This window comes from Abrus precatorius, unplaced genomic scaffold (assembly GCF_003935025.1).
Source record: "Abrus precatorius isolate BTA unplaced genomic scaffold, Abrus_2018 Scaffold1, whole genome shotgun sequence".
Classification (NCBI taxonomy): domain Eukaryota; kingdom Viridiplantae; phylum Streptophyta; class Magnoliopsida; order Fabales; family Fabaceae; genus Abrus; species Abrus precatorius.
The window spans coordinates 623,726-637,835 of NW_020874291.1; the positions used below are offsets into that span (position 1 = coordinate 623,726).

The 14,110-nt window shown below is 31.1% G+C and overlaps 2 protein-coding genes across 3 annotated transcripts; one reads left to right on the top strand and one right to left on the bottom strand.

The window, feature by feature from the left end:
• Window positions 1-4,851: 4,851 nt before the first annotated feature.
• Window positions 4,852-7,301, top strand: LOC113857113. The gene is made up of 3 exons (XM_027488859.1): window positions 4,852-4,986; window positions 5,497-6,153; window positions 6,276-7,301. Exons 2-3 carry the CDS (start codon window positions 5,562-5,564, stop codon window positions 6,413-6,415), a joined length of 732 nt encoding a protein of 243 aa, XP_027344660.1. The 5' UTR covers window positions 4,852-4,986; window positions 5,497-5,561; the 3' UTR covers window positions 6,416-7,301.
• Window positions 7,302-8,275: 974 nt separating this feature from the next.
• On the bottom strand, window positions 8,276-13,396 carry LOC113856845 (vesicle transport protein GOT1-like). 2 transcript variants are annotated; one of them, XM_027488658.1, is made up of 7 exons: window positions 13,190-13,396; window positions 11,325-11,399; window positions 10,219-10,310; window positions 10,028-10,108; window positions 9,828-9,925; window positions 9,652-9,733; window positions 8,276-8,765 (listed from the first exon to the last, which is right to left on the bottom strand). In XM_027488658.1, exons 2-7 carry the CDS (start codon window positions 11,338-11,340, stop codon window positions 8,727-8,729), a joined length of 408 nt encoding a protein of 135 aa, XP_027344459.1. In that variant the 5' UTR covers window positions 11,341-11,399; window positions 13,190-13,396; the 3' UTR covers window positions 8,276-8,726. The 2 variants fall into 2 exon arrangements, with proteins under 2 accessions (XP_027344459.1, XP_027344458.1); XM_027488657.1 differs by having other exon boundaries at window positions 8,278-8,765; window positions 11,329-11,399; window positions 13,190-13,371.
• Window positions 13,397-14,110: the final 714 nt, after the last annotated feature.

Consider the following 14,110-nt stretch of genomic DNA (forward strand, 5'->3'; position numbering starts at 1 on the left):
TGATAATCAATTTCACTTCTTTAACTAAAGGACAATTTCTTGCCTCATTGATCCTAATATCTAATTAAACTTCCCTAATTCCTTAGGTAAAATTTAATCAAGTACTGCATTAAGTTCTAAAAATTATAGGATTACTAGATCATGATACTTATTCCTAAAATCTCAATAACATAGGCATATGATTCAGATCTGAGAAATAAACTCAATTTCCATTGATGAATATTTCTCTAAGTTCAATTGAATGAAGGATTAGTTCACAACTGCATTAAGAATAGAATCACATACTCAATTCAATTAAAATCTCAAGATCTCAATCAAGAATTACATCATAATATCAAATCTAGATCCATAGATCCCTAACTAAAAATATTTAGAACAACATTACAATGGAAGAAGGAGAAGTAAGAGAAGAAGAAGACAAGGAGTAGAAGAACATCTTCCAAAATCCAATCTTCACCCTGATTCCTATAGCAATGAAGTTTTAAAGTCGCTCTCAATTCCTCTCTCTGACTTCCCTTGGAAGTTAAAATAGTTACAAAGTGAAAAATAACAAAAATGAACAAAAGTCTCCAAATCTAAACTCTTAACTTCTATTTATACTCCTTTTTTTGCCTTTTTCACTTCTTCAATTAAATCTCTGAGAATTATATCATGAAAAGTCTTCTAAAAGCTTCTATAGCTAAGGTGAGAACTCAAATCGTCCAAAGTTGACGCTTTAAAAGTGATTTTCAAAATTCTGTTATTTTGCGTAGACACTTTCAGTAACCAGAGTGTCTACGCGCATGTGTTTCCAAAACTTTTGCCTTGCGCGTGTTCACTTTCAGCGGCCACAGTGTTAACGCGCAGCTGCTCGTAGACACTCTCAGTGGCAAAAGTTTTAACGCGTAAGGTTCTTGGGCAAATTAGCCTTGGGTGTTATCACTCTTAGCAGTGAAAGTGTTAACGCATAGGCTCTTCACAAATTCTGTTGCAGAAGTATTCACTTTCAACACTTAGAGTTGTTACGCACTTGATCTTCTTAGATTTTCTTCTTTAAAGTGTTAACTTTATGCACTTAAAGTGGTTACCCCAATACATAAACACTTGATTCTTGATCTTTTAAGCCCAATTCATCAACTTTCTTCACTTAAATATCAACTTCAAGGTCTCAGCTCAAGCTTCTGCACAGAAATTAATTCTTTTTAAGCCAATTTTCTCCAAAATTAGAATAAAATCTAAAATTTCAAACTAACAACACAATTAAGAATATTAATACAATTTTTATGGTATTTTCAAGTTTATTGAGTACTTTACCACTTATTTATTAACAAAAACTATACTAAAATGTAGTAAAATGTAGATTTATCACCACCCCAAACTTATAATTTTGCTTGTCCTAAAGCAAATCAAACAAAGGGAAAGTTCATCCACTTTTCAAAAATCAATTAGTAGGCTACATTTCTCAAAAATTTTCAATTTCCAATTCTGTGTTTTTTTTATTTCTTATTTCAATCAAGTTATTCATCCATTCAATCATCATGACAATCACATTGAATAAGTCATTATAAACAAGATTTGCCATCTGAGTTCATGTATTTCAAGAAAGGTTTATGTGAGCAAAATTAAGAAACATGATCACAGCTCACTAGTAGTGTTTCCTTCACCACTCAACAGTGTTTAGGCTCAATGTTTTGCTCTCAAAAATCATCATTTTTACCACACTCTACCATAGGCTTGCAAATATTCTCAATCTCCTCTGTAAATATATAACAAATCACATATCAAGAGGACTTTAGGTGAAATTGAGGTTAAAGGACAGGCAGGTGCTCAATCAATTAGGGAAACAATGTATTTACTTCCAAACAGAAAAGATGCAATTCAAGTAGATGAAAATTAAAACTTGAATTTGTGATTGCATTCTTTTTCTCATTCATTCAAATCTGCACAGAATTTCATGATTTTTGTAGCATTTCAAGTACTATCCTTGTATCAATTATGCACAAGATTCTTTTATGTTGTTCACACTTTTTATTTCTTCTTTTCAACACTTTGCTTTTTATTTTTTTTTCTTTTCAAATAACTCAAATTGTGCTGCTGCTCTCTACCCCAAACTTAAAACTTTGCTTGTCCTCAAGCAATGTCATACAAGATGCCACCCCAAACTTAGTTTTAAAAATCATCTTTGATTAAACTCAAATTGTCTCTTTCTAATTTGGATAGATCTAATGGTTTTCCAGTAAGGCTTATATTGAAATTTCACCAAAGAAAAGGTTAAAGGCTCAAAAGGGGTGAACTAGGATTCTCAACATAAGGGAGGTTCATTTAGGCTAACTAAGCAGGATCAAAGAAGGCCTCCATCATTTATGCGAGATCTACAAATTACAAATTCAATCAAGAAACAATGCAAGTTCTAGAGGTGCAGCAAATATGAGATCAATTAGCACACCACAAGGAATGCATGAGGCTCAAGTCTCACCAAAGAATTTTAAGTGAACATGTTAATCATTCAAGCTCACAATCCACTTTTTCAGAACTATATGTACAAAGTGGCAAGACTACCTCATTTTGAAAATTACAAGTATGATCTCATGTAAGAATGGGAAAAACAACTTAAAAAAAATATTTTCAGAATTCACAAAATTTTCAATTAAATGCAATTTATTCACAGAATGCAGCTCAATATCTAAACTAATATTTTTGTGTTTTTTTAGAAATTTTCCAGTGCATGTGAAGCTAAACTCATGAACAAGAGGTACATAATTCACCCTATTTTATGGCAGCTTGTGCAAGTGTCAAAATTCATGTGCATGGGTGTTGTGTGATAGTGACATATTCTGCATAAAACATCAAAATTTTCATCAATTAATCAGAAAAATAAAGTACTAAAAATGCAGAAATATAAAACCAAATGAAAATTGTACTTCATTACAACTGAAAAGTATTAAAATTGTTCTGAACAACTGAAAATTACTAGCTAAACTTGCAAAATTTAAAGTTCCTAAGTACTAAAAAAAATTACACAAACTGAATTTTCAAAGAAAAACAACTAGAACTAAATTCATAATCTATTCTTTTGCATCCTCTTCTGAACTCTCCTCTTCTTCTTCATCTTCTTTTTCTTCACTCTCATCACTTTCATCCAAATTAACTCTTGGAGGAATGATTTTTTATTAAAAGAATATACAACTTTAGACTTGAATATCACCGAGAAGAAGTCTTGGATCCATTCTCGATTTAATTCAATGAATATTCATTAAAGCAAATTATCAACTTTGTTTCTAATTCTTTAAGCATTTGTCAAATTAGTCTCTAAATTAAAGAAATAACATCTTTAAAATTAACGTATGATATTATCTTTTATATTAGTTTCTATTGTCATTTTTTGTTATAATTAATGAAAACTGTAACGCTTCATTTTCGTTGCTTTTGTCAAAATCGTATTATGTTGTTAAGTAGTTTTGCATTTTAAAGGGGGGAAAAAAGGCAAGATGATTTTAAGTATGATTAAAAATTAATTATAATTTTTTCTCATTTTATATAGATAAATTTTTTTTTCTTAAAAACCTTTGTTTCTATTCCTTTTTGTAATACTAAAATTTAGATCTTTTTAATAAAAAATTTTAAATTAAAATTGGATTGTTCACACCATAATCTTGATGATGATGAAAATTTGATTCTAAAAGAGTTAGTTAAAATAAAAGGTTGGTTTAAAGATAATGACTAGAATTCTATTCAGTATTTTAGTGTGAAAATAAATTGCTCATTAAAACTTAAATTATTTTTTTTTTTTTGTAAATTATGTATGAGTCTTAATATATTTTCAAAAATATATTAGTTTATAATTATTTAACTCTTTACATTAATGAAGGTTAACATATATCTATATTTTATTTCAATCTTAGCGTAAATTTATTTATAATTATAATGAAATGATATATATACTCATGTTTTTTTTATTTTTAGCATTTGTACATTTATAAATTAAGTAATAAAAGAAGAAAGTTTCAAATTTTATCAAATTTTCTATTATAAAATTAAGTAAATTTATCTTATTGTCTCTTTTCAACATAAATTATTTCACAAATTACATAAATAAAATAAAGATATTACAAAATTAGAACATAATAAGAGTTTAAAAAATTAAAAATAAAAAATTAATAAATAAATTAATGAAATTTGAAGAATTCTATATGATGAAATTTTGATTTAAAAGAGAAAATTTAGTATTTTTATTTTGAGTGAAATTTAAGGTTTTTTTAGTTAATTTTTAAATAAAAAGCAATTTAATCAATTTAATTTTGTTGATTTAGATTATAAAAATCATTTATAGGAAACAATTTACTTACCAGTAACATTATTAGTATTAAATTTATTTTTTAAATATTTAATATAATTATATTTATTAATGCTTAAACTCGAAATTGAAGATAGAACAACCGCATATTAATTAATTCATGTGATAATTTAACTTGTAAGAATTTACATTAAAAATAAGAATTTTAGACAAAAAATTTTGACAAGTACTAAATTTTAAAAATAAAAAAAATTCATTAACTTTATAAAATAAATATGAAAAATCTCGTCTAAGAGACTAAAATATAATTAGATCTATTATTTTTTATTTTAATATTTTTTCTTTTCTATTTATTAAATGTAAGCCTTTACTTTTAAATAATTTATATCAAAAAAATATTAAAATTTAATTAAAGAATAACATTATTATATTTTTAATTAAAAAAATTACCTTTCATTTTAAAATTCACCATTCATTGATAAATTCTTTTGGAATGATTCCTGGATGAAATTAGTGATCTAAAAATATATAATCATAATTCAGACGCCACTCCTTGGTTTTGGTGGGTCCCACTCTGTTTATTGAGAAATGGTGGCGAGCTAGTGGTTACCGTACTCCCACCCAAATCCATCTGTCTACATTTTTCTTCTTTCCATAACCAAATGGACGTGTTCTCCTCAGAACACGGTTTTGCTTATGAACTACAAGTACAAGTAAGTTGATCATGTTCTTAGACCAATCACGCTTAAAACTGCTTCTTTAAATTAAAGAGGTGTTTTTTTCATGATACCCAATTCTTCTTTTTCTGTATTTTTTCTTTTTTAAAGCTTAGGAATTTATTCTGAAGTGCTTTTCTAGTTATCTTCAAATGAGTATGTGCAAGGTTTAATTTTTTTGTTTACTATTCATTTTCTTCAACTGTTGTAGACAGACAGTATCCAGTGTTCGATCAAACCTTGTATTAGTCAAATTTAGTGAATTAGTTCTGAAATAACCCATTATGCGTTGGGATGTGTTCAATTTAGCTCTAGTTCTGATGCCAAACTTGGTTTCCGACTTCAATATACCCAAAATTTTAATTTGGCATATCTTTTTTATGGGGGAGAAATACAAAAACTATTTAGATTTTTTATTTTTTCAAATATGAACCAATTTTGAATTTAGCTTTTCCTTTCTCTCTCTTTGGGTTAGCAAATGGTTTACCTGTTCTTTTCTGGTGGCAGGTTGAAAGAATATTTGGTTCTGTGGTAGCAATCTGTGTAATTTGGTGAAACTAGTTTTATCCACCATGAACTTGGGGTTTCTTGGTAACCTCCCTTGGCTTAAAGCTGAATTGAACACAGATCCGGCGACCAATTCTGTTCCTATCAAAGCTGTTACTGAACAACCTAAGCAAGAAGAATCTAGTAACGATTCGAAATTGTCCTTCCTTTCATTGTTTCCATGGGCAAATAGTGCTGGAGATAAGTTTCGAAGACCATCTACTATCAATAAAGAGTTAAAGAGGCATGCACAAAGTCATAGGAATGTTGTAGAGAAAGACCGTGAGGCTAACCCTCCACGTTTCCGGCCATATGTGTGTAAGGTTCCATGGCATACAGGGGTTAGAGCATTTTTTTCTCAATTGTTCCCTAGATATGGACATTACTGTGGACCAAACTGGTCTAGTGGAAAAGACAAAGGATCTCTTGTTTGGGACAGGCGACCGATTGATTGGTTGGATTTCTGTTGTTATTGCCATGATATAGGGTATGATACTCATGATCAAGCTAAGCTGCTGAAGGCTGACTTAGTCTTTCTTGAGTGTTTGGAGAAGCAGCATATGAGTACTAAAGGAGACCCTCATGTTGCTCTTCTTTACAAGACAATGTGCATTAATGGTACGCCTTGTATCAAATTCTGTTATTAATTTATAGATTAATAGTGTTATGCTTTACTCTCATGAGGAGAAAGGTTGCTTTTGAGCATGTGAACTTACTTCTTTTTCGTTTATGAATGGCAGGTCTTAAGAATTTTCTAATACCTTACAGAAGGCATGTTGTGAATCTACAACAGTCTGGACGACCCATGATTCAGTTTGGATGGTTAAGCAATTTGAGATGGAGAAGTTGGAACTTTCAGAAAACTCAGAGATTAAGTTGAGTGGGGAAAATTGTGAATTTCGTCAAATTTTTAATGTATGTGGCCGTGATCCCCCAAATCTTCCAAGTTCCTTTCTTTGAAACTTCTATTTGGTAGAGCATGCTTCCAATTGTCATGGTTTCCACATTTTGTACAGACAATATTCTGTGCATAGCTTATTTTGTAAATTGTAACCTTTAGTGTTATGTATTCTTCCTTAGCAAGATTGCCTGCGTTGGTTGGTATAAGATATTGATGCCAATAAGCAAATGTGTTATAATGAAAATCATTAGGTTGTGAATTGTGACTTGTCACTTTGTTCATTTATATTTTCAGCCTGTGTTTATACCATGTGTAGTTTGGTGCTGATGTAGAAAAAAGGGATTGTATTATAATAGAAAAGTAAAGTGTTCTTTATCGTGTGAAAAGCAAATACTTTTTCAGATGAAAGAGACAGTTATAAACTCAAGTTGTGAACAATGTTATGCTTGTTGTGTAAGCAGTTGTATTAAATATCAGTATATGACATGCCGTGAAGCATCATGTTGTATTTTGGCGTATATTGGTTTTGGGAGGAGGGAGGTGATGGCAAAAGGTGGCAGGAGGTGCTTTAGGGGGTACACCAAATCCATTTTGTGCTAGATTTGGTGTGTTGTGATTCTGCTGATAAAACCATTCAACTTAGAAGAGGTGTGCTTGTAGACCAAAACAAAGAGGTGCTTTTTTTAAGAATAATTTTCCACGTGGCTTGAGAATCAGAAAGAGACTAAATAAGTTCATTAATTGATTTGTTGCTAATTTAGATTATTCTGAAAAGGTACAGCTATTTGATTCTAATATTTGCGATTTGTTATTGATAGGATAATGTATAGTTTCATTTTATAGAAGTAGAAAATGAAGACTTCATCAGCTGTCAAGAAGTTAGCCTGCCCCTGCTCTAGAAATTTGGTCTTGTTAACCAGTTTAAACATTTCAAAATAGTTTTTTTTTTTTTTTTTAAATAAGAGATATAAAAGTGTATTAAATATTTTTTTTAAAATTTGCTACCTTTAAATGTATAAACTCGACATTAAATCTCTCAAGGTTAATAAAATCGAAAATGATAAAGAAAATGTAGAGAAATTGGTCATTATGTTGTACAGATTGAAATGTTTGATTTATTTGTTTGAAACTTTGAATCCCCTTATAATTTGCTATATAAATTATAATTAGGATTTATAAGACAAAAGTAATTGTTAACTCCACTAATTTTATCTGCCACGTCATTTTAACACGTTTACGTACACGTATGATGATGAATAACAAACATGATAAAGGCAAGTATTACATTAAGTTCGTTTGATCGGTCAGAACTTCAAAATCTAAAAGGTTTACCTACATTTTCATGCAATTAAAGTGAATTAACCACTTTTGATCGATCAGAAGTGCTTATTGTGATAATTGAAACCACAACAATTTAAGCATTCAAATTGTATCACATATAAGAAGTTCGTATCTATTTAATCAATTATCATTTTTGCGCACTAAATTTATGATTCAAATAAATTTTAATACACACTTACACACTTCAATGATGTTCGACAGTAATAAATTAATGTTACCTAGTTTTAAAACAAAATGGCCTGAAGTGACTGTTGTCTCTCTCATTGCATACGTCAAAAAGATAAAACCCACACACAAATTGAAATTGAAATTGTCAAACCAATCCATGTGCACATTAGAAAGAAAATAACGATTAGATAGTTTCAAAGCAAGAAAATATGAAATCCCAAACCAACGTTTGATCAAAAACACCTCGTAAGGGTAAATGGGTAATTACAGTTTCTGACTTACCCAAGTGTTAATTTTGCGAAGAATCTAGCAGATGGCACATGAGTTAATAGAAATATATTTATAATTCAAAATTTTAATTTCACAGCCAATTCCAACTCACTGGAAGAGTACATTACAAATAAAAAAATCAAAGATAAAAAGTCCCATGTGGCTGCACTACCACCTATTGATATAATTTAAAATCGATATATTTCTCGACGTGTTCCAAACAAATGCCACCGTAACACTCTCTGTACAGATACCTTTCCAAAGATATTGTCTGATTTTAATAGTAATGCAGAATAAGTTGAAGAACTGACAACTCCGATGATCAATTGATTTTCCGTGAAGCATGAGAATCAAATGGGGCTAAAAAGGAGTTTTAAATGCAATGACCACATTTTCTACAATTAATTGCGTTCTCAATTCAGCGTTAGGTCTTCAAATGAACGTAGTTTCTCTACACGGACTTACATATGCGCTCGCTAGCAGGCACACAATGTTTCAACAATTCCACGTGTTAAACAGGCACTCGTTTGCCTCTATAGCGGTCAAACAACTGCAAGTTGACAAAAAATGTTGAGTTTGATAATTTCAGCATATTATGCAAATGAATGTATAAAGGCTTCAACATCTAGCAAAGAGCTGAGAAAGTTCTACATCATATATGACAGACAGATAGAACCAAACTACTCACACCATTCAACAATCTTGACAAATAGACGGAAATATCTAGTCTACGGGACATTTATCAATGAAAATTAAAAGTATGCTTCCGAGTGAAGTTTTGAAAGGAATACAGAAGGAGGACCAAGTTTTTATTTTTAAATTAAGAGAGTTATATAATATTTAAAATAAAAGATTAGCACATTAATTTTATGCTAATCTATTATTTTAAAAAATATTGAACTAGGGAATATTTATTATTTTGTTTTTCCTTCTCTCTAAATCTCAAGAGAACTACTCAAGCCCTTATAAGAAGTATTTTCACTCTATTATTAATTGATGTAGGACATCTTAACAATTCTCTCACATCTAGGATTCAAAATTTGGTGCATGAAATTTGCATAACTGAACATCTATAAGTAACCCAACAGTACTGGACATCTATGCATAGCCCAACATTCCAACTTAATAACCTATGATATCATATTAGAAAACTTGAGTCTAACTAACCGCCAAAAGTTAGTTCAAAGGAGGATTCCCAAGCCCTTATAAGAAGTTGACCGTTCCTAGCCGACATAGAACATCTCGGCAAACATACCGTATGATAACCCCCCAATCTACCACAGCTACTGAGATTTCTTTAACTCTCACGTACATTCACTATTGATGTGGTAACACGCAAACACAGTGTTGTAACATACTAAAATAACTAGATTTAATAAATGGCTATATAAATGCTTAAGATGATAAGAAAGAAACATTTCAGCACAACTACTTACCGATCGAACAAATGGCTGTTGAAACAACCAACCAAGAATAGGGATCTTCTGCAAGAAAACAGCCAGTGTTGGCCAGAAACCACTGCAAAATATAATTCCATCATAACGGTTCAGTAGTTAAGCACAAAACATACTTGATAGTTGATAGAACAGATTTTCGTTGAATTCAACTAAACCTGAAGAGTACGATGAACCCATAAGACTCCAAAATCATGCCCAGAATAGGCCACCCAAAGATAAGAATCAAGAATCCAATACCAAATGAAATCGTTCCCTACAAAACCAGCAAATAAGTAAATACTAACAATGGAATATTAACCATGAAGAGCACATGAAATGCTAAATGAAAGAGCTGATAAATACATAACTAGTTTACCTTAAAATTACTACGTTTCATGAAGAATTGCATGGTGGATTTTAGACCAATGGTCAGGGATACTCCAGAAACAAACAGGATCTGATTGAGTCACAAAAAGTATGTCATAAAATATCTGATCAAGCATAATCACACAAGCAAGCAGAAAGATCAAAAGCTTAGGCAAGAATTTGTCATAACATAAAACTTACATTTCCCATTGCTAGCAATCCCTTGTCAAAGAAGAAGATAACGCCAAGGAATGAGAAAAATATACCAAAGCCCGTTAATCCCAATCCAATCTCTGTTTAACAGGCCAATTGCAAACATTAAATTTCATAAGATATTAGAATAGTAAAATAAAATTTATAATATAACCAGTAGATGCCAGCTATTTAATGTTTACAAAATCTTATCCTATCGTTTTGCTACCTAAGAGGCTAAGATTACAAAACAAATATACAAAAGCAAGGGCACTAATATATGTTTTAAAAAAAATTTCATCTCAAGAAAGATTTCTTGCTCCATGAACTGAAGAAAATAAGTTCAGAACACAGACATAGAATTGTGCATGACATATACTGTCACTTCTACATAATAAATTTCAAGAAAATAGTATGGTATAATATTTACGTAAGTAGTTATTAAGTTTACATGATTAATTAGATTATCAATATTGAGTTCTCAAAATGGACAACATGTCAAATATGTCTAATTTCTTGCTTGGTATTTAGACAACAGGCAGATTTTTATTTTTATTTTTCTCTCTTATTTTCTTGTGCTTGTCTGGACTGAAGCCCACAACATGTCCTGCACTATTCATAAATATGAGACACAAGACCCACTTGGCGAGCACCTCCTCAACGGAGCTTTGATAAAAGACAAGGCAATGAGGATAGGTAGCAATCACATGCACACAAGCTTTAATAAATCTAGGCATTATAAAATAGATGGAAACATTAAATGCACACAAATTTGGACCTGCGAAAACAACTTCACCAACTAAGAAAAATCTACGTTAAAGACTCTAGAATCAGTCTCTCAAAACTACATAATTTAAATCTTCTAGCCAACCATTAATAAAACCAAGAAAATAATAAATACACAAGGTAGCAAAAGAGAAGAAATCAAGTTTATTTGCACAACCATAATATCATTTCAACCAGATAGCATCTCCCTAAAATAATGAATTCAACAGTTAATTTATTTACAGAACCATTGCAAACTGTGATGATCTATCCTTAGACTTGAGTGCTAAAGACAGAATACCAACCCATACCACACCACTATTGCTAGTAAAAACAAAATCTAATTCCACTTACTTTTTCGATCATTCATTTCAAAGGAAACCATTTTATACCAATGACTCAAACGTTCAAGTGTCTTGCCTTCACTGAAACAAATGATAAAAGAAATTAAGTCAGTTAATAAATCAATGAAATGAATATAAATATTATGTGGCAACAGTTTGACTCAAAATTATCATACAGCAACATCATAACTAGTATAAATCTCAACTCAGGAAAAAAATTCCAGGAGAACCAACTGCAAAGCATGTAAAATCATAAAATACAGAGTAAACTGTCATTTTGATCCTTGGAAAATAGGGTTGACAACTTGACATCAGTTTAGTCCCTGAAAGAAAGCTGAAATCAATTTTCCTCTCCTTCCCTCCTTGAGCCAAAGCTTCTAAGCTCATAGAGGAGCCAGAATCCCATATACCCAGCCAAAGTCCACCCACAATTGACCCTCTAATCTTCAATTCCCTGCAACAGGGATTTCAGGACCAGAAACTCAACCCACCCAAGCAGAGTTCATTCCCTTGTTTGCTGTAAAACCCCTTCCCATAGTCTTGCCTGAAGAAAAATGCAAGCCCCAAGTCATAACTGACCACTAAACAGAAGTCATAATGCTCTGAATACAAGACAAAAGCCTTATGGTTTTGGGTCTTACAGTTTTTGTTTTGACAAAAGGGATTGTGTTTTATTCCAAATTTTAGAGAATGCATTTGTTGACAGAGACATCCACGTGGATGCCATGGTGCACTAATATGCTAGAAATGCAGTTGACATGTTAATTGTCATGCATGCAGAACTATGTAAGGTCGCAGCCTAAAGAACTGTAATAGAAATACCAATGAAATGCGAATTTCTAGCTTCTGTGTTTCAAGGATTAATTTTCTCTGAAATATATAGCTGTAGAATTGCTCCATCATGCATCTTTAAAGAAAAACAGACAGGTCCCCGTAGCCTAACCCTTACCAATATAACTAGTCAACTTGAATTAATATAACCAAAATAAAACAGTCAAGTCAAATAAATTATACCACAAAACTACTATACAACCTATTAACCAATTCAAGTTTTTTCCATATTGCAGATCCCTATTAAGTGTTAAAATCCAAAAATTAGCATTATCAGTATCATTAATTAAATTAAACTGCATCAATTAGCATTTATTTAATGTCAATACAAAATACAGCGCAGTATATGATAAGAAAAGGTAAAAAGTAAAAAGTTTAGCACCAGTGGATATAATAGTCCAACACTGAACGAATAATTGCAATCATAGCATCGCAACTTCAATAATCAATACCCAAACATCTTCAACTTAGAGTAATAAACATTAGATCTACGAAACTATGTCAAATTACAGCATAGAAAATACAATATTATCCAAGAACAGAAGCAAATATATAACAAACCAGAAAGGTAATATCAACAACACGAAAAGAAAACGCGGTTTACACTGCCTCTTTTCGATTCCGTATGAATATTTTCTAGCTATTTTCCCATAACAAATTTCCAGTAAAAATTACAGTTGAGAACACAAACAAGTAACCACACACCACGGCTTCACGATTCGAAGCACAAATTTCTCCAAGGCAAAGAGGCACGAGAACATGCTTGTGCGCTTCCTAAAAACGCGAAGCACAGACAACACATTCACTCAACGAACGCTTGCTAACAAAAAAAAATGCCCTCGAAAATCGATGGTGAAAAAATTGATCGAAACAATTCCCGGACAATATTATTGAAGCGTTTCGATCTCAGAACACATCGTAGTTTCTGCGACAAAAGAAAGGGATCCAACAACAGGAACAGCAAAACACTTAAGATTCACAGAAAAGCGTGCGCGCGCGCGTGAGTGTGTGTGCGAGAGAGAGAGAAAGAGAGATATTACCGGTTGCCGAGAGTGGAGTCGCCGGTGGTAAGCAGCGGCGGTGGTGGAAATGGTTATGTGGAGAGGCGCGTGAGGTACACTGTGATTGTTTTCACTGTTTTCAGCTTCTTTGTTTTGCTAAGTTGATTCGTCTTTTTTTATTGCAATATCAGAATTGAATCGATGATGTTGCTTGGCCAATCGAAAATTCAAGGCCTTAGTCTTCTCAGTTAAGAAATGAAGCCGCCTAGTTATTTTAATTTACATATAAATTATATAATTTTAATTTGCTTATTAGTTGTGATGAGCTCTATGCTGATTATTATTATGTATGTACTTCATACATAAATATTCAAGTTTTTTTATTTAAATTGTAAAAAAATACATATATTTTTGGATTAAAGTTTGACTTATGTAAATTATATAATTGTTTTATATAACTTTCATACATTTATTTAATGCACACGTATCTATCATATATGCTTCATACAGTATATTTCGTTTATAATAGTAATCATATTTCAAACAAATAAGATACATGCATATAACTCACTATATTAACAATCCTCACATTTTCAGCATAATTATACAAAATTGATATATATTTTAAGGTATATCGAAAAAATGAGTGTATTTTTTATAATCTAGTTTATGGTTCAATATCATTTAGTGCAGTTTGAATTCTACAAATGGTTACTTTAAGCTACATCAAATTTAGATAAAGTGAAGAAATTAAACTTAAGTGAAGATAAGAGTGATGCTTAATTAATTTTTTTTATTGGTTTCTTGCCTTAGTCCTTCTAGTTTGTCAAAGTTTCTCTGAAATCTCTTTTAACCAAAGTCACTGTTTGAGGTAAAGAAAATTTTCTAAGTTAAAAATTATGTTGAAGAAAGTTACATTTTGACAAAATATTGAGAATCATAAAGGAGCCTAAAAATAGG